This window comes from Pieris brassicae, chromosome 11 (assembly GCF_905147105.1).
Source record: "Pieris brassicae chromosome 11, ilPieBrab1.1, whole genome shotgun sequence".
NCBI classification, from domain to species: Eukaryota; Metazoa; Arthropoda; class Insecta; order Lepidoptera; family Pieridae; genus Pieris; species Pieris brassicae.
The window spans coordinates 564,321-584,807 of record NC_059675.1 but is presented as its reverse complement, the minus strand read 5'-3'; the positions used below and the strand labels follow the sequence as shown (position 1 = coordinate 584,807).

The following is a 20,487-nucleotide window of genomic DNA, read 5'->3' as shown; positions in this document are numbered from 1 at the left end:
AAGAAAACTTTTTTTATTTTATAACGCAGTTAGTACAATATGAAGTGAATACAACCGCAAGTTCTTTTACATGTCAAGAAATTCTAAATTATTGAAGACCTTTACAAATACAATAATGAAACTATGAAGAAATATATCTAAATTTTGAATAAATTTTATTAAAATAAGACCCGCATTGAAACAAAGGAATATATGATTCATTGACCGCAATCTTCCCAGGTAGTGACGTCGGAAAACATCGTATAAATGAGAATAAACAATGTTGAGTGTTTCGATGAAATCGAAATTGTATCGATTTAGAAACGATATCGATTTGCAAATCGATTATGAATTAAATATACGGTTCTTTTGTGAATTATATATTACGGTGTAAACTGTGATTTGAAAAACAAATGAAATTATCGACATAATCTGGAATGTGTGAATTTTTTTAATTATACACATTACACGTAATGACCTGATCTAATTGATAAATAATAATAAATAAACTTTTCTCGAAAATAAAACCTCAATTTAAAATATACTCCTTATTTAAAATAAAATAACAATTATCATAAATAAAGATTGAAATTTAATTATAAATAAATAATAGTTTATATAACAACTATTATTCAATTGGTAAAAACAAAATAGTTTTTTATTAATCAACTAAACCAAAATTATCTAATTAAGCGAATAAAATACATTTTAAAAATAAATATCAAGCAATACTCAACTATAAACCTAGTAATAAAAGAACATTTAAATAGGAGAACATAAACCAAACATTGATATAGCGAGAAACCCATCAGCTGTCGTCTGGTGAGTTAAGGCGTGTGTTATGTCTGCGGTTTTTCACTATTAAATCGTTAAATTAACACTAATTTATTGGTATAGACTTGAATAGTAAATAATAATGTACATTTATAGTACAACAATCTTTATTTACATCTATCTTATAGCACATAACCAATATCTTTAAAAAAATTTTTTTTACATAAATCTATAGAATTATATGATATCTCTAGGAATGCCTGAGCCTGTCTGGTTTAGCAAAATAATACAATTGTTTCGATTCGACACAGAAGGCCAACTATATATATATATATACATTTAAGATGAGTTATATGTAATTAACACACGCACAGAAGATTTACATATGACAGTTGACAGATACTTGATACGAATTCTGTCAATATGTACAGAGTTATATTGTTATCTGTACGTCAAACTCAAAAGGACCTGTTGACTTTTGTTTCTTGCCAAAATGGTTAACAACCAAACTCGGTTTTGTCAAAGGCGTCTATTAATAATCTCGAAGGTTAAATTTGTATATGCTTTCGAATTTCATTTAGTAATGTATATATTCTGTAGATTATATAAAAGTATAATTACAATACCTAAACCTTCCAGAGGAATTTGCTATTCCTTTTTACAACCATCTATTGGCGAACGCCATACAGTTATTTCGGTGGTTTTTAAAGTTATCTCGTTTATATAAAGCAAAAAACAGCCTTGAGTTTATAATATAAGGATTTAAGATTAGTGTAAAAATCGTACACTCCTACAATACACAAAACCAAATTATACCAATTTTATCGAAGACGTTAAATTCTTTGTCAATGTAAAAATGCAAAAACGATATTAGGTAACAATGACTGACAACAAACGAAAGAAAACTATGTGAGCATTATTTAATAATAACCTTAGCTCAGCGGTTTTAATCTAATTAACTTTTACTGCGATAACCAGTCAGGCGTGACCGACCACGTGGTTTTCACGATACTATAAAACAAAACACTCGTAGCAATGAAGCTATGCGTATATAATACATAACAAACATGCCATGCATGATTTGATCGTTTCTTATAAAAAAAGAAAGGAGTGGAATCCTTGCCACCCTTCTTACCCAGATAGTATAAAATGGGTTAATTTAAGCATGTAGGCTTCTTCTGGACAGTCTCCTCCAATAATCTCACTTATAATCAAATGATATTGTGGCCAAAGTTCTGTCCAGTTCTATATAAAAAATGAGACAAACCTTCATAGGAAATATCTATTTTAGACGGTTACAGGAAAGACTTCACTGTCAAATAGAATTTTAACATACAGAAGTCAATTCTGGTTCCTCACGCTGTTTTCTTTTATCGTATGTGTTACGATCGAATGTTTATTCTCTCTCTTCAGTCGGTAGCTCATGTCTGATCGTCGTCATCAGCTAGGAAACACCTGGAGCAGATCTATTTCCATGCCCTCTTATAACAGGTGAATGGCCACGTAATCTTTTACCTTTTGTGTTACCAACCACGATCAGTTTTTCCAAGTTCTCATCGCCTCTTCACGAGTAAGAACGAGTGTTAATTACTCATGTAGAATAAACATCAATAAACAATTGTGAACTGGGCTTGAACGTGCTGAAGCTTGAAAATGCGACTTTGAAACTTAGAGATATTTATTTAAATTGCATTAAAACTTGTTTGTATCTCGAATTTCTGTTAAATTATTTTTATAGAACAAGTATGTAAGAGAGTCTTAACCTAAAATTAACATATTAACTTTAAATAAAATGTCATATAACAACAAAATACAAAAAATCTTGTACCGTATACGCGGAAGTGCAAATGACGTAAGTGCAACGCGTTTGTTGTTTCAAAACATTGTTTGGCGATCGTACCCAAACGGTTAAATGGCTCAACGTCATTAGTTACGTGTTCTGATTAATTTATAAGGCCACTGATACATGTGATGTATAGTTTAGTAGTGATTCTGATGCACATCTCATTTCTAATTTAGCAGTCGTAAAGTATAATTACTAAAATAAATATACATGATGCCAAAACCCTTAACGGTTCTACTGTTTGATTTCCGAATATATTTATTGTATATTTACTGTGATTATGTGAAGATTGTAGACTTCTAAGACATTATTATATTACAGATAATTTACTTCACCTAATAATATAATAATTGCGCAAAAGACGCATCCATTGATTTTTTAAGTATTTTTTGGTACTGAGATTTTTTTAGAACGGGTAGTGTTAAATTGACAATGGAAATTGTTAAATAATGTTTAGTACAATGTAATCAGGAACATGGGAAGGGAGACCAGGGAAAAGAAAGAGAGCTTATGAAGTTAGTGAAGAAGATTGGGAGAATAATGCTCAAGGTAGAAAGATATGGAGCCAGTTGGAGGAGGTCTATAGAGAGTATCCCTCTATATATATAGTATATATATGTGTGTGTGTGTTGTGTGAAACATTGAAAAAAAACGTTATTTCTGTAGTATAAAATTTTAAGTGTGTGTATCTTTTGTCAAGTTGGATGAATATTTCATGGAATAAACGAGGCTTAATTCTTATTATTTATAATTAGATTACATGTTTGAGAATTGAATAAAGTTTAGTTATTCAAATTTGCGCTTTAAGACACTTGATTAAGCTTTTATTTTTCTTTGCCTTTGCTTCGCTTTAGAGTGTTGTGAAGTAGACCGACGTAAAACCGCACACCTTATTACACTGCAACTGTTTCCTTCAAGTTTCAGGAACGACATGTTTGCCAAGATCGATAATTTATTTGCCCTTAATTTCGATCTCCAATACATTTCATTAAGGGTGAAATTGAGCAAGCATACGAATTAGACTTCGTCTCTACGAAGGACCAAAATTTTCTGTCAAATGAAGTAAGTTTCTAATAATGTTCTTAATTTGAACGCGTCTATCGGACTGTTAGACATTCTACAACAATGTATGAAATAATCAAGTAAATATAAATAATGGCAGTATTTAAAGTGTTTCTAAATTACTATCGTATGTCAATCGTAAAGACTGTCCAATAATTTACTCCATTTTTAGCTAACCAGACGAATGGGCAGGCGTGATAACGCTCGCCAGTATAGAGGTTAGACTAAGTGTGCCCCACTGGGAGCTATCACCTCGGCTTGGACCACCCTTGTTGAGGGATTAGCTTTAAGTGCTGGACATCCGTCCGGTCCAGCGATAAGGGTGAAATTTTATGCGACAAAATCAATTAGTTTACTAATTACAACACTTTTGTCTGCTATATTTTATTTGTAAAGCGCCTGTGTATTTTTTTAGGAGATTATACCCCAATCAGACAGACATTTGGATACCATTCTGCATATGTCTTCGGTGCTATCATTTATCAACAAAATATATACATAAAAGTTCTTTTACGCAGTTAAACGTGAATTAATTACATTAATAACTCCACGTTTCGAGTTTAAAGCGTAACACGGTACCGGAAAAGTTTTGTTTTCGTTTAATGAATGCTAATAATCAGAATATTATCGTCATAACGGTCGTAATCTTAGACTAGCAGTTTTAATCTTTTTATTTACAAAGAAATTCCTTGAATCTTTGCTAAACCAAATCACCTTGACCTCAAAATTGTACTCGTGAGCGAAGTATTGAATTGTAAAGAAAACATAATTCCGAACAGCTTTCAATTTAATTATTTTTATCGTATATTAAAAGACAAGAGAAAATATATTTTTTGTTTTGTATTAATTAACTTTACAGATTTTTTTTCAGGACATACGATTTCTTTTTCTATTTATATTTCACGGCTTTGAAATTATATGCATTTTACGAAATACGGAAACCTATTTATCAACTTGTCATTTTGACGTAAAAACATGAGTACTGAAGCAATTTGTCACTCTTGATGACAAAAGAGTCAGTTTTCGCTCAAAAACTGTTTACCAGTAATAATTATACCGTGAAGTGTCAATTTTGCATGAAATAACATGCTTGTTAACAAATAAATTAAAGTTTTGGTTAAAAATGAAGTTAAAATCAATTACGTTAGTTTTACATACTAATTACTAGTTGTTTGAGATTCTATTATTAGATAATGTTCCTGGCCGAGAGGTGGAGCGCTCACGAGTGCGTTGTCGGCTTTTTAACAATTAATTCGTTCGAATTGATTCTGAAATATTTCAGTGGGCAGATGGTTCTAGATGCGCGTCAATAATTGCCTTAAAAAACGCTCAGTTTTGTAACGACGAACGTCGAGATGATACGGATGGAAATCGTAATTTGCCTCGACATCCGATGATAAAACTCAGCTGTAGGTGTCAATCCGAACAGCTCTTCTAGAATATTCTCCATGTAAAATATGGTAGAAGATACAGAGAGATCACATCTGTACGGAATGCCAAGGAATCAATCCTATCGGACTGCGATCTTATGCGATTCTTTCCTAAATAAATTATAAGACTATGTCTGTGAATTCCTATGTAAAGTATGAATATCCGAGATGAATGCTCGGAAATGCGACAGAATATAAATTAGTAGGAAACAGATATCGCTGGTAGCCCGGTAATGGGATGTCACTTGCATTGATCGTCAACTTGTAACATTTTAAATTAGAAATATCCACTTTACATACACTCTGCTGCGGAAACCATGCAATCATTATAATCTCTTGTGTGTCGCAGCTAAAGATGCTTTTCCGTTCTGCAATTTCTTTATGGATAAGCAGGTCAGCTCTCATTTCAACTCGAAACAATTTTTTTTTTCGCCAGAAGCATAAAACTGTCGTATATGGCTGAAGTATTTTCGTGTTTTGTTCAACGTTAATTTTCGTTTATAGCGGATGCTAGTCAAATCCTACTGATAAATTCAAATTCAAAATCATTTATTAATTTTATGTAACACAATGAACACTTACGTCCATATAGAAATACCATAATAAATGCTTCTAATTTTACATTTCGAGCCAGTTCTTAAATCAAAGGCGTAGAACGGACGACAAGAACTGGTAATAAACTCTCCGCCACTCTTTTTAATCGCTTTTTAAGTTTTGTGTCTCACAAAATGTTTGTAAGGAACTGCAACCATTACACAAAGTTCTAATTAATTAGTGATTTGAAAAAAAAGCTATACAGCTCTAGAGTGATATTATTTTACTCCACGTTTCAGTAGTGTTTGCAAAGTATAAATTCCTCAATTTCAATCCTTTCAAACTCCATCGACAGCTGCAAAGTGACAAGACAGGCGTTTGACAAATCCATTAGCAAATTAACAATTCACTCGACGCAAAAGCTTATGGCAACCCTAATTGAATAGTTATGAATTTAAATCAATGAGTTTGGAATTAAGTTATACTTGCTTTTGACCATTGCGACTACTATCGCAAATTTGTGAAGTTAATTGAACGCCAGTTCTCACTTTAGGAAAAATATAAGAAGCCAAGCCTGTTCTTAGACGAAGCTGAATTAAAACGGGCCTTAAACTTGGTTTTGAAGTGATGGTTAAATTATTTCGTATAAATATATTTTTTCAAAGTCCCAAAAGTTTTAAAGGGTTTTAAGGTATTTTTGGGACTTAATTAAATATATTATTATTCGTGATTTAGTTGATAATATAACCAAACCATGTTTGATAACCACAATGAGGCGTGTATATAATAAATATGAAAAACACATTTATAACGAGTTTCTGTAAAACTATACCTAATATGTTTTTATATATTTTTAGTGGCTAACAAAACGCATTTAATAAGACTATATGTCGCCGAGGCCAGTTAGGTCACACTATCATATGAATAAATCAATATATAAAAAATGACGACTGAATATATAATCTGAAAAGTGTATCTTCAAAGTTCGAATGTAAATAAAAAGTGTTTGACATCACTGATTGATATTACTATCACAAAAACAGTTTCATTAGTTCATAGTTTTAATTAAAGTTCTTTAGCGGATACAAAATCAAAATTTATTATTTGATTTAGTTTTGGTTTTATTTTATTTTAAGGATTTTTTAAATGTATAGTGCTCACGTAAAACAAATACCATTTATGATTTAAAAGAAATTTTTGGACGTGTCGATATAATTAAAACTTAAGTGCGCTGTTGGCCTCATAGAAATTGGTTTGGTTGGTATTTTTGGAATCCAAAAGGTTCAGAAATACCTCAATGGCCAGCTGTTCCACATAGATGTGGTGCGCAGCAAAAAAGTGCCTCAGTTGTGGAACGCCGGACATCGACCTGTATAGGTAGAATTTCGTATCCTGCCTCAACGGCTGATGATAAAACTCAGCTGCAATTCATCCGAACGACTCTTCCGAATACTCTCCATAGTAAATGCGGTAGAATGTGCATTTTAATACCTAGTAATTTACTATATCCTCCCAAAGGATTCACTAATGGATTGTTCTAAAAGTGCCATCAACAAACTCCTACGCGTCAGCATCCTGAAAAAATCTGAATGTTTTAGGCCTAAAAATTCATACACTGACTGTCACTCATAACCTACTTGCCTACAAAGATAAAACTAAACCTTACCGCTTAAAACGGTTGCGTAAAATAAATTTGAGACAAGGAATATCCATTTTTAAGTTTCAAATTCTATATTACAGTCGTAAATATTTCGATACAACGCGAAATCCGAATTTAAAATATAGACTCTATTGAAATATTTTACGAATGAGGCTTTAATTAAAATGTTTATTAATGTTAATGAAATGATGATTGTATGCAATCATCATTTCATTGGCTTTAATTTCGATATAACCCCTTGATGATTTATCATACTTGATGTCATGTGGAACATGGTGTAATGGCAGCTCCTTAAAAACGTTATGTAAAACAAAAACTTGGCGATTAAAAAGAGTGACGGAGAGTTTATTGCCAGTTCTTCTCTTCCGTTCTACCCCCTTGATTTGAGAACTGGCAGTAAATATAAAATTAGAAGCATTTAATGTATATTTCCTTTTTTTGACGTTCATAAGTATACACTGTGTTACCTATATGAATAAATGATTTTTGACTCACTGACTCAATGATCAAATTGTTTTGATTGCTGATTAAAAACCACGTTATAGTACATACGCGGTCCCTATCTGCAAATTTAAAAGTACAACACAGTTGCCATGTCCGAGGATCCCTTTTTAAATATAGGAAATGGCTATTAATCAACGATGCCAATGTACACATTGGCGCTAATAATTAGTGTATTCTATTTATAAACTACTCACAAATACATTCTGGCAGCTACAACGCTGACGTCATGCCACGTCACTTCTACTTTAAGTGTGACCCGAGATAACTCGAGTGCCTTATCACACACCACTGATTATGATAATGATGGGAACAATTATCCGGTATGTTGGACTAATGCGCTTCGACATATTTCTCGTGATTTGTTGTGTGTAGATAAAATTCGGTTGAATAATTCCACCTTGCTACAATTTTTAAATTTAGAACAAGGTGACGCTTGCTGTCTAGTTAAAAAAATCGTAAATAAATATAAAAAGGTCATATTTGCTACAATTAACATTACTACTAATTAAAAGTAACACATAACATTCAACGAAATATTTATTAAGAATATTTACAATTAAAACAGATTAATATCATACATGTTATGTATTCATAACATTTTAGATATTCAGGTATCGTTTTGTCGTATACCAAATTTGTCAAAGACAATATAAGAACTAAATTTGGGAGTTGGTGAACAAATTGAGCCAAACAATGACGCTTACATAATTGTTACTGGAATACCTTCACTGCGTGTGAATTAATTATTGCGTAAAATTTACTCAATAGTAATCAATCATTAGAGTAAATGTTTGCCTGTCAAGTGCGTCTTAGTGGATGTTGTAAAAAGAGAGGCAGACATACGTGCTAGTCATAATTCAAAAAGCATTTTGATGACAAGATTATTATTTTTGACTACGTATTTGCGTGATGTTCCCACGAGAATGTAAGTGCGTGCTCCTATTTCACCATGCCGCCTGCTGATAGAGGACAAATATTTGTTTTTAATTTATTGTATTATTATTAATTACTTAATATGTCACGTGGAACATGGTTGTAGCTCCTTACGAACGTTGTGTGAAACAAAAACTTGACGATTAAAAAGAGTGGCGGAGAGTTTATTGCTAGTCCTTCTCGTCCGTTCTACGTCCTTGATTTGAGAACTGGGAGTAAATATAAAATTAGAAACATTTCATATACATTTCTATTTTTGACGTTCATAAGTGTACATTATGAATAAATGAATTTGAATTATAAGAATAATAGACGTCATAACCTGTTGAATTACTATGTGTTCAGTCGGATTATTAAGTTCAATTTGAAGTTCTGCAATACCCCGATGAGACATATACATCATAAGATATTTTAATTTCTATAATAGTATGTAGTACATTCACTACATTTTTATTATATTTAGTAGTAACATTTACTTTCCACTGCTACTGACAACCGAGTCTGTTAAAATAATTTTTGATATTGTCTCCGTCCGATGGCGTAGCTATCAATAAATCAGGGAAATTTAAATTTAAAATATGCATGAAGAAAATTTGTTTTGCATACGTGGCGGAATGACGTTTTTGATAACACTTCGTGAATGAAGCGAGGTCGTGGGCTGAGCTGGTATAGTTGACCCTAATAATCAAAGTAAGATTAACTTCAGTTAATATGATTTCAATTTGTTAAGGATGTTTTCCGTTTCTTTTATTCCGTTAACTTACGTTTGAAATATACCGGAAAATCTGATCAAATGAAAACACAATAAAAATATTAATAATAAACACTTAACTTCACAACATTTCATACTCAAACATATATAGAAGTATGACTACCCAAACAACTTTCTAAACATACAATCTTAATTCCAATTTGTTTAAGTTTCTTATTTTAAAAAATCCCTTGTATTTGAATTCCGTTTTTCTTTGTCTCTATATCTACAAATCTTGGGCGTACTAACGTTAAATCCGCACATAGATAGAAAACACCAGCCATGCCGGCTGAGCTACATTTCCTTTAACACAAAAACCTTGCTAAATTCTTATACTTTATACACAAAAAGAAATGAACTAAAAACATATTTATATTTGCTATGATATGTAACGTTATCACAAAGCAAATGCTCAAACAAATAATTTTAATTCAACTCTTGAACATTATATCTCGCTTGTCTGCATATCTCCCGTATTCCAAAACTTTATAATGCCTTACTACCAAGAGAATCTCGTATAAAAACACAGCATTCCTTTTTAAAGATAACTTGTATATAAATGATAGTATTGGATTAAGAATCACCCAATAAAAACTATCGCTTGCCTTGACAATAGGACACATGAAAATGTGTTTGTTGCAATAGTTTCTGATTGTTTTAGTTATTTCGCTAATACATCATTGTATATGGTATAACCATTGAAATAAATTAATTCAAACGTACGTCGCGTCATTTCCATTACAGTGATAGTACCTACGGCCCGGTTCAAAAATATGCCCAGTAACTAGTTTGTCACATTATATATTTGCTTAGATAGATATAGGACATAATTAAGTTACGATTAATGTGTGCCATTTTTATCTATATACGTTAAACGTGGCGGTTAAACAGTCGAAACGAGAGCACTATATTTTATATTAAATTAATTAATTCACACAAACATACCTGATAAGCCTTTTCATTGTACCTGTTAATCGCTATCGTGTATATGTTTATTGCAATAAGAGCGTATGTTAAACAATTCTACAACTGATAAATATATTTTCCCTACCATATAGGCTATTACCACTATAATATTATAAAATACTCGCTGGACCGGTTACGGTTACGGTTCTTAGAATCACCCAGGCGCAGAGGCTTGCAGAAGACAGTGGAGAGTGAAAGAAGTTGTGTGGCGCCACTAGCACGACCTCCAGAAATGAAGAATGCGACTGAAGAAAAAGCCGTTTCAGTTTTCAATAGCAACCCTTTATTAACTGTGGCATATATAAAACCGTAATACATTTCCTTTCATTAATCCAAAAAAAACGCTTATAAAGAAAACCATAAAAGGTTTAATACGTTTCGTACAAATCAGGAAACGGCCGCTGAATGTCAACATTTAGATCGTCACGACAAAATAATTAGCGTTCAACCTCGATATATTTGCTTTGAACACCTTACATGCACTCGAAATAGTACGTAGGAATACCTAAATGACTACTACGTAATATTGAGTTTTTTAGTTGTTTATATTAAAGAGCGAGAATTGTTGGCCTAGTGATTTCAGCGTGCAACTCTCAGTAGGTTCGATCCCCGCCTGTGCGTTAAACATTCGCTCGAACGGTGAAGGAAAACATCGTGGGAAACCGGCTTGCCTTAGACCCAAAAAGTTGACGGCGTGTGTCAGGCCTACTTGCCTTTAAGATTTACAAATGTTCATGAAACACATTCAGAAATCTGAGGCCCAGATCTAAAAAGGTTGTAGCGCCAGTGATTTTGATTAACGGTAGCAGTAACTCGAAACGAATTGTGTGATTTTTTTTTATAATTTTGCGTTTATATCTAGTATTGTGTAGTCTTTTTATTACATAGGTGTTATATATTTATATACGATAATGATACGTATACTATGATAAAATATATTTGCAAAGTATATATGTTACAATGTAACGACACATACACATTACGTGTAATATTTCTTGGTACGTGGTAGAGATGCGGAGCATGTATGAAAGGGATTGTCATAGTGGGCACATTGCTATTCTTCATACGCAAGATATACAAACGTTTAACAATAGTTTTTATCATATCAAAGCATCGTTCCGTAGCATACAATCTAAAATGTGGCTTAGTGATTAAGTGTACGTGCCAAACCTGCCTAAACACTAATAGAATTTTATTTGTGTATAGACATTTAACACTTCCTCGTACGGTGAAGATAAATAGAACAAAATCAAGCCATTCTGATTTAGACTTAAACATCGACGATATTAGGCACAAAAGGCCGACCTTGCTTATAAAGATTTAAAGCATCACTGGAATATTATCATGTAATTGAAATGATGTATATTTAATTAATTTAATTTAATATGATAATTATATAGGGACCTAAATACAATTTATCTTTGGACGATCAGACATATTAGTGGGGTAATAACGTGTTGTTATTCATATCCCTAGCCGTAATTATTCTTTAGTGCGGAAATGCAAATCACCTGATATCAAAAATTACGGGAAAGTATTTGTCCCATCAAAATATGGTATTTCACCTACATATTGCACTACAACCATTACCTCAAACTTCATTAAGTACTTTGAATAATAGTTTAAATAATCCAATCCGTTTTGTTTCATTCAATTTGAAACAATAAAATCAAAACATTTTAAAACACGAAGTCGTTATACCTATACAAATAAACCCATATTTTTACGCATTTCTTTCAATTCAAATGCACATAAAGTTAAGAAAGTAATCTTACACATAAACATACCTTTGGAAACTTGAAACAAACACTAAAACAGTATATTCAGGAACAACTTAAACTTTGTCACATGTTGCATTTACTATTGTTTTGGAGAAGATCTCGTTTACAAACACTGCGGACGCGACGTGCGCCCTCGCTCACTGACGCATCATGACTGAGGAGTGAAATCTGAATACTCAAGTGACGAGGCAAAGCTTGAAGGACTTAGCCCTCCTCCCTCTTCAGCCCGATTCCGCCCAAGTTAATTTTCAGCAAACAAAACTGCCCTAGGCGATTTTTCCTATCGTGGTATACAGCGAAAAATTTGTAAAATTTATCGTGAATAATTGTTCCTTATTTAAAGTCAAAACGAGCGTTTTAATGAGAAAGGTTATTTTTTAAAGAAAGTATGATTAGCATGATTTATTCTCTACGACGTTAGGATTATGAGATTGGTCTGCTAATGGGTACCCTAGACGACAGACATCTTTCATTCAAGTCTAGACTACTCCCTAATTGACTATTTAATATCATGTCATATTAAGAAGAGTAATTCAATATTGTTATCAAACCCCTTTTCCGTGAATTTGTGTAGCCATCGATATGTCAACATCTCACGTTTAACAAATGGTGATTTTGGCGCTTGTACAATAAACATTTTAGATAAATCAACAAACACGAATGCAAACATACCTGGAATGTGTGAAAGTTAACGGGATTGGAGGCAGACACAATTCTGGATCTTTTTGAATCTTTGGTTATTCCTTTTTTAAAGGCAAGAAGGTGATCCTTCTGTGTCTGGCATACCTTTGTTTTTAGCCCTTTGCATTTAGGTCAAAGACAGGTTTCCCTATAATCTTTTCACTGAACTTTAAATTTACACTGAGGTGAAAACAAATTTATAATAAATAGCAAACTGCAACAGAATAACAATTCAGGAATATATTAGCTTTCGATAACAAATGGACTAGAATATTATTGCGACTCCATACAGACTTTTAATTGAAATCAAGTTACGATGCACATTGTGCTCGTTCGTCGTAACAATTTACAACAAAAATAATTCATCTTTCATTCTATATTTTTCCCTTTTAATGGACTGAATTTAAATAATTTATTTGCGCTCAAATATATTTCAAGGAAACTTTGATTATAGCGTATAATCTCAACAGAGACTGTAAGTAGTGTTATTGGGCAGTTTCTGTTAACACTTCAGTCGGTAAATCAATTTTTTTATATGGTAATGTAACGAAGTGTTAATAAATAAATAAATAAATCCTATCTTATTTAATACATTTCTTTTTTATTTACTCACAGTGGTTGCCTGGAAGAGATCGCTCGTAAGCGATAAGGCCGCCAGTTGCCCGCCTTTTGATTTAATTATGTTAATTTTAATATTTATTTTGTAGTGTAACGAAGTGTAAATAAATAAATCATGGCTGAACGTCGAGGTCGGCAAGAAAACCCCTGGAGCGGATATGTTCCACCGGATTCTGTCAGTTTTGCGGAGCACAATTTCGTTCACTCGGTCGGTCCATCTGGTTAGTTAATGGCCAAGTTCTGCTCTGCGCATGGTATGGCCGAAATATGATATAATTCGTTGGCGGCATATGGTTGACAGGCGAGTCCGTATATGAAGTTGGGTCAATATCGATGTATTTGTGCGCTTCGCAGTCCACGGTATTAACATTCCGTCTCCAGCACCACATCTTAAAGGCATTAATCGTTTTTTTCTTTCCCATGTTGTTTCTTACATTCATTACTCTAAAAATAAGATAAGACTTAAATTAGACTAGATTTTAATGTTTTTGTTTCAGTGCAGAGCGAATTTACAATTTATACGCAAGCAATCGTACTCACTTCGAGTTGTATTAATTTGATATTATTCTTACAAAATGTGTGTGTGTGTCAGCTACGACGCACGATTGGAGTTTGCTCCTTACGAACGATAATTATGATATATATCGAATAGAAAAAAAGGCTAAATGAACGCATCTGCTAAAATGATAAGAGAAACAAACATATATCTGTAATTATTCGGATTATTTATAATACTTCAAAAATATATGTATATATGTATGTTACAAAACAATATAAATCCAATTTTAGAGAGAGAATGAGATGGAATCATTATTTTACACGTTAAATCCTATATATATATGTTTGTCTCTTTCTACGTAACGCCTCAACTTTGCGTGTTACACTTGATTTTAATCCTCATAAAATTTCCGTACCGGGCCTTATAACTCAAATCGTTTCTTAAGGAGTAAACTCCAATAATAATTTGCATTATATATATATATATATATATATATAATGCAAATTATTATTGTTTATAAATATATATATATATATATAATAATTCTTTAGTTTCGCAAGGACGACGAGAAAAACAATAAGCTCGACGCTATATTTTTAATCATCAGCAATTTTTTTTTCAAAAGGTTTGTATGGAGCTGTGCATAATTTTGTATATGTTTCATGATCATTTGGTAATCTAATAGCAAGTAGGTGATCAGCCTGTAGTGTCTGAAACACGTTGCCGTCTATTTGGGTCTAAGGCAAGTCGGTTTCCTTACGATGTTTTCCTTCACTGTTCGAGCGAATGTTAAATGCGCACTTAGACAGAAAGTCCATTGGTGCACAGCCGGAGATCGAACCTACGACCTTAGGGATGAGAGTTGCACGCTGAAGCCACTGGGCCAGCACTGCTCTACATTTGAGTACAGTAAGATTTTTCTATAAAGTCAAATCAAAAGCATTATCTAATCAAAAATTACCTATTAATAACAAAAGTTACTCCATTGTAAAATAGTGTATCTACATTTATTTGTGGGTTCAAGTTATAGTTATTGAAGGAGCATAAGACAAAATTAGCGGTTGCATACCGTCGGAGGCATTCCGATAGCAATTAAATTGAACTGGAGTTCTAAGGTATTCACTACTAGTAAGATACAATAAATATATAACGAAGTGAAACATTTTGTAGATAACTTTTATCGACCGGAGGTTCTTTTAAACGTCTCCCATGACTTCAGTCCTTATAACAGTCGTGGCATCTGAATTTAAGGCTCCACAACGTTTATGTTAATGCTCTAGCTCATCGGACGTCAAGGCAGAATACAAAATACCATCTGTAGTGCCTCGACATCCGTTATCATCCGACAACTGAGCGTTTCTTAAGGCAGTTTTTGTCGCGCACAACTTCTATGTCAAACCAGCCGCCCACTGAAGTATTTCCGAACCAATTTGGCTTAGGGTCCTTCAAGAAAAGAGCATGCCAATTCTAAACAGGCTGGCAACGCACTTGCGAGCTTCTGGCAATATGAATGTCCATGGGCGGTGGTATCACTTAACATCAGGTGAGCCTCCTGCCCGTTTGCCGCTTCTTACATTGTACCACAAAGAACGGTTCGGGGGTAATCAAAAAATATTAAATTGAAATTATGTATTTCGAACAGTCCCCAGTCCCAGTCAGGCACAACACGACTGTCTCCAAAACCGGAGGCTGGGAGCAAATTTTTATGCCACTGGAAGACGTGACAAGCCCGCCACGGCCCTTTTTAAAACCGATTCCCCAACGCGGACCTCGGCGACTCGCTAGGCTACTTGGTTCTTTATTAGGACCACGTCACCAACCTTAGGTAGATCCGTTTTATCTATCCAACAAACACGCTGCTGCAATAAATGGAGATTTTCTAAAATAAAAAGTTTCCAGAAACTCTGAGATAGTTGTTGTAGCAGTTCGAAACGTGAGAGCTGATTTATTGGTGTATCTTCATATTCGATAGGTAACGCATTGAGAGGACCTCCAATCAAAAAATGTCCAGGAGTTAAAACTAAAAGGTCATTTGATTCCGAAGATATAGGGCAAAATGGTCGTGTGTTAAGTACAGCTTCAACTTTACAAAAGACCGTTGCTAATTCTTCAAAGTTAAGAACGGATTCTCCTATAATCCATCGTAAATGAGTTTTGACCACCTTAACTACAGCCTCAAATATTCCACCCCAAGATGGATAACCTGCTGGACTAAATTTTCATTTAATACTACGACGAGAAAGTGAATTTTCAATAGACACTTGGTTTTTAGTCAAAAAATTATTAATTATCCCAAGGTTAACGTTCGCTCTCCTTAAAATTTGTCCCACAGTCGGACCGAATCAAACTTGGTAACCCTCGACGACTGACGAAACGAGACAAACAAGCGATAAAAGCTTCAGTACTGAGTGACTCCACCTCCAGGTGTACATAATTTGTAACAAGGCAGACAAAGACACAAAGGCTTTTACGATCTTGGCGTTTCGTATTGATGAAACCTTAATGGAAAATGGGCCAGCAAAATCGGTGCCTACTCCTGAGAAGGGTGAGTCAAACATGCTTTAAGTCTTACAACTTACACTTAAAAATAACATTTCGAATAGCCAAAATCCAATATTGTTGGTGCATAATAGCCAAAAGTGCATTCAAACCGACATGTGCATTATTTTCGTGTTTGTCAGTAATAATCAAATCTCCCAAAGGAGTTCAATTAGGAAGGAGAAGTGGATGTTTGTGGTGATAAGCTATTTCTGAGTGGCTTAATCTTCCACCTACGCGTAATAAACACTTATGCAAAGCAACAGATGCAAATACTGTTACAAAATGCTTGGCTTGAATATATTCATCATTCAAGCCAAGCATTTTGTAACCATAATAGTTGGTAATGTAGCCGTAATATAAACGGTTATAACGAACCCAGAACAATAAAGATTCATAGAAGAAAGGTGATAATGCATTGGACGTTTTCCTAATTGTTAGATTCCTTGAATTAGAAATAAACCTCCTAATCCAGGCGGTCACTTCGATCAATTTGTCTAAAGAACTAAACCTTGTGAGTCACAGGTCTAAGTTTCCTACCGATTCCTGAACGATAACGAGTTCCGTTTTAGTGCGAGGCAAACAACTCTCGGGTTGGTACAGCCAACCTGAAGCCCACCATAAAGGTCGGTCTAATATTACTTACTACTAAGGATTTGGAGAAATTCTACTAGTTTGGGAACAAAGAGAGGTTAGACTGATGCTAATACCTTGCCTCACGATAGTTCTCAAAACGCATTAAACACTCACTATAAAATTCTAAATAGTGGACGTAACTATTATCAATTATAATTAACAAAAAGTATATCTCAACAATGACTCAACTAATAAATGTGACGATCGGCCGAGGAAAAATATTTGGAATCACCCTCATCAAAAATTATTAAATTGAATTTATGTATTTCGAACAATTATAATTCTGTGTGTTGCTATTTGATATTTTTCCCAATAGTTTTTTATGAATTTAAAAAGATTATTCGCGGTGAAGACTTGCAACCTGAATTTCTATTGTTTGTCATTGAATTTTTTATGTGTATACTGTATGTAATGGTTAATATTTGGTAAACCAGGACTGAAGATGCCACTAAAATCATGTGTACAGGTGTAATAATACTTTAGGTTTAGTTTGTAGTAACATTTTGTATTCAATCAATCTGTTGTCTGTCTCTGTACCGAATGTGTAAAAAAGGTCCTTCGCCATTTTATGGTCAGAACGGTCGTTAACGAATAATAATAATATCTTTATTTTCTCTCATATAACATTTGCAACAAACAAGAAGATTACATGTAAGAAAGTATTGGGAGACTGGTTTCCAATCTAGGTAAGAACCTGTGATATGGATGCCTGTGAACCAGGCTTCCATTCCACAGCAGTCATACTAACCTAAGCAAAAAATTTAAAGTTTTAAATAAGGAAAGAAAAACAAAACAGTCAACTAGTTAGAAGTTAGTAGAAATAAAGTTGGTGTGTGTTAGTGAGTGTTAGGAGGGTGTGTGTGTGTATCAGGCACACGCCTAACATCCATGTAGCATTTGTCTTTGTAGCTGATTTTCCTCATGTATTTGTAATGTAATAATTTCTGGCACAGCTATATATGGTTTAGTGTATTTTTTTTATTTAAGAAATGTATGATAAAATATTCAATTGATATATGACATTTATGACTATTAAGATGTTAAAAATCTAAGTAAAATATTCAATTATTCAAGTATTCAATAACTCTGCGTGTTTCACTGATACTTTATAAGTGACAAGCATTTGATTAGGCTTCTAATCGAACTAAATTATTGATTCGGAATCAGAAACCGGGAAAAATGCTCGGGCCCTCCGTATTAAACAAATTGAATGGATGAACTGAAACTGTTGTTTTTAATAATCATTTATATAACTAGACTTAAAAATAAAAGCGTGACATAATGAATTCCTAATGCGAGTAAAATATTATTTGCTACACAATTTTACTACGCCATCTACAACGAACTTTTATTTTAATTTACTAGTTAACAGCGCCATCTATGTTTTGTTAACTACATCATGTGGTGAATATATTCTTGATCTTCTATCGTTTCTAACTATAAGTAGTAACTACTCATAATATAGGCTAGTAATAATAGATGTCGCTAAAAATGAATGAGGGCATCTTATTGTTTGTATTTTAATGTAATGTTTACGACTGTGCCGTTGATTATATTTAAAGACGAGGACGGATTATATTGAAATGAAATGTCCTAGCTTAGGTTACTACTTTTGTAGTAAAACTATCTCCTAAGTAATTCGGTTAGTACTTAATTTTGGAAAAGGGTAGAAATAAAAAGTCACATTTCTCATAGTAATTATAATTTGAATACATCAAATTTTTTGGTGTAACACGAAAATCGTAAAATTAGCTGATTACCTGCATATGTAGGCCAGCATTATTATTATGCTCTTACAAATACTTGTACATACGGAATGTACTACACTACTACATAGCAATATAATAGAAACATTAATTATCGAATAATATAACAATTAAAAATTAAATTATTAAATCAGTCATTTACAAGCATCTCATATTTTACAATACTATACTATGACTATGCCTAATCTTTTCATATATTTCTTTTTTTTTTTTGTATTTTGGATATCGCTTATTGCACGGAGCGCATTTTTTTTTTTATCAAACATTAGAGTCGATTGATTGCGATCGATAATCTTCGAGAATAATCGAATTAATTTTGATTATTACATATTTTAACTCTAAACTAATATTCTACACTATTCTAGAAAATGGCGTAGAATTACACAGGCAACACCTGCCATTATATTCAAATAAGTAGTGCTAAAGACATTATAGCATGCCGTATTATAATTAGATATTAAAACGATAATTAAATTGTATTTTTCTTGTGCCTTTCACTTGGAAAAATAAATGGAAATTTTAACTTTACGTAATGAGTTTCATAATTCATTCGAGACACACACAGATCAACTCGTTTACCGAACAGCGTTTCTACACAAATTGTGGTCTCATTATGACAGGAATCGTAAGCGCTGCCACATTATAAATAATTACGAACTAACACAATACTGATATCGATTCAATGAAATGTACATCTAGGGTACCTACGATCACAAACATTCAGCTTACGCGACCTATATACAACATTTACATAAAATATAAAAACCGAGCACTCCGTTATCACTCAACGGACATAAATAAACACAATTGACTATGTACAATTGTCATTTTCCAATAAAATTTAATAATGTTTTTATACAGGCGATTTCTGGGCAGTGATAACTGTGAACGCTTGCAACTCAAAGAACTGACACTTATAGTCCCGAAATTAATTATAAGCATAAAACTCAATTGGGCTTAGGAAATAGAAAAAAAAATTGACCAAATCTAAATTAAGAAATATCCACGCTACTTAATACTGTCTGTGTAATAGACAAACGATTTATCTGGAGTAATTTTCCCGCGCTTTTTAGCGTCAATTCGAGTGACACAGATAATATCGGATGCGAGATTACACAGATGATGTCCCTTGCTTGATTTTTGTACTGGCAATTATTTGTTTGCGAGGGACGTGAAGTGCAAATTAATCCTAATATTGTGATGATGAGTTTAAGAAACCATTTGTCGGTGGTTTTGCCCGTTACCGTTTTGTGAGGGGAAGAGCACACCTTCGTATGTGACACCGTTGAGCTCTATGGATACGACGAGTTTTTGATCACCTGTGCTTGCGTCACCTGGAACAAATGTATCATCATTAGCTTTGCACTTCATAGATTTAAATTGACCTGTAAAAGTTATCTACTAATATTTTGTATTTGCATGTAGCATAATATGTTGTGGAAGAATTAAGATTTTGATTTGTTTGTTCAACATTTAATTACTTTAAAAAATAAAAAGTAACTGTGGCGGGTTTAAAAATAAGTGGTCTACTG

At 33.1% G+C, this 20,487-nt stretch overlaps 2 protein-coding genes across 7 annotated transcripts in view; both read right to left on the bottom strand.

Moving 5' to 3' along the window:
• LOC123716017 (high affinity cAMP-specific and IBMX-insensitive 3',5'-cyclic phosphodiesterase 8) overlaps nucleotides 1-12,352 on the bottom strand; it is a 127,510-nt gene extending 115,158 nt beyond the window's left edge. For both annotated transcript variants that reach the window (XM_045671490.1, XM_045671492.1), the window contains exon 1: nucleotides 12,224-12,352. The gene's annotated coding sequence lies outside the window, so the exon portion shown is untranslated. The remainder of the gene's footprint in view (nucleotides 1-12,223) is intronic.
• Nucleotides 12,353-18,880: 6,528 nt separating this feature from the next.
• The window catches only part of LOC123716589 (protein dead ringer), a 102,382-nt gene continuing 100,775 nt past the window's right edge, over nucleotides 18,881-20,487 (bottom strand). For all 5 annotated transcript variants that reach the window (XM_045672403.1, XM_045672407.1, XM_045672404.1 and 2 more), the window contains exon 10: nucleotides 18,881-20,289. In XM_045672403.1, coding sequence (XP_045528359.1) covers nucleotides 20,165-20,289 — 125 coding nt within the window. In that variant the 3' untranslated portion in view covers nucleotides 18,881-20,164. The remainder of the gene's footprint in view (nucleotides 20,290-20,487) is intronic.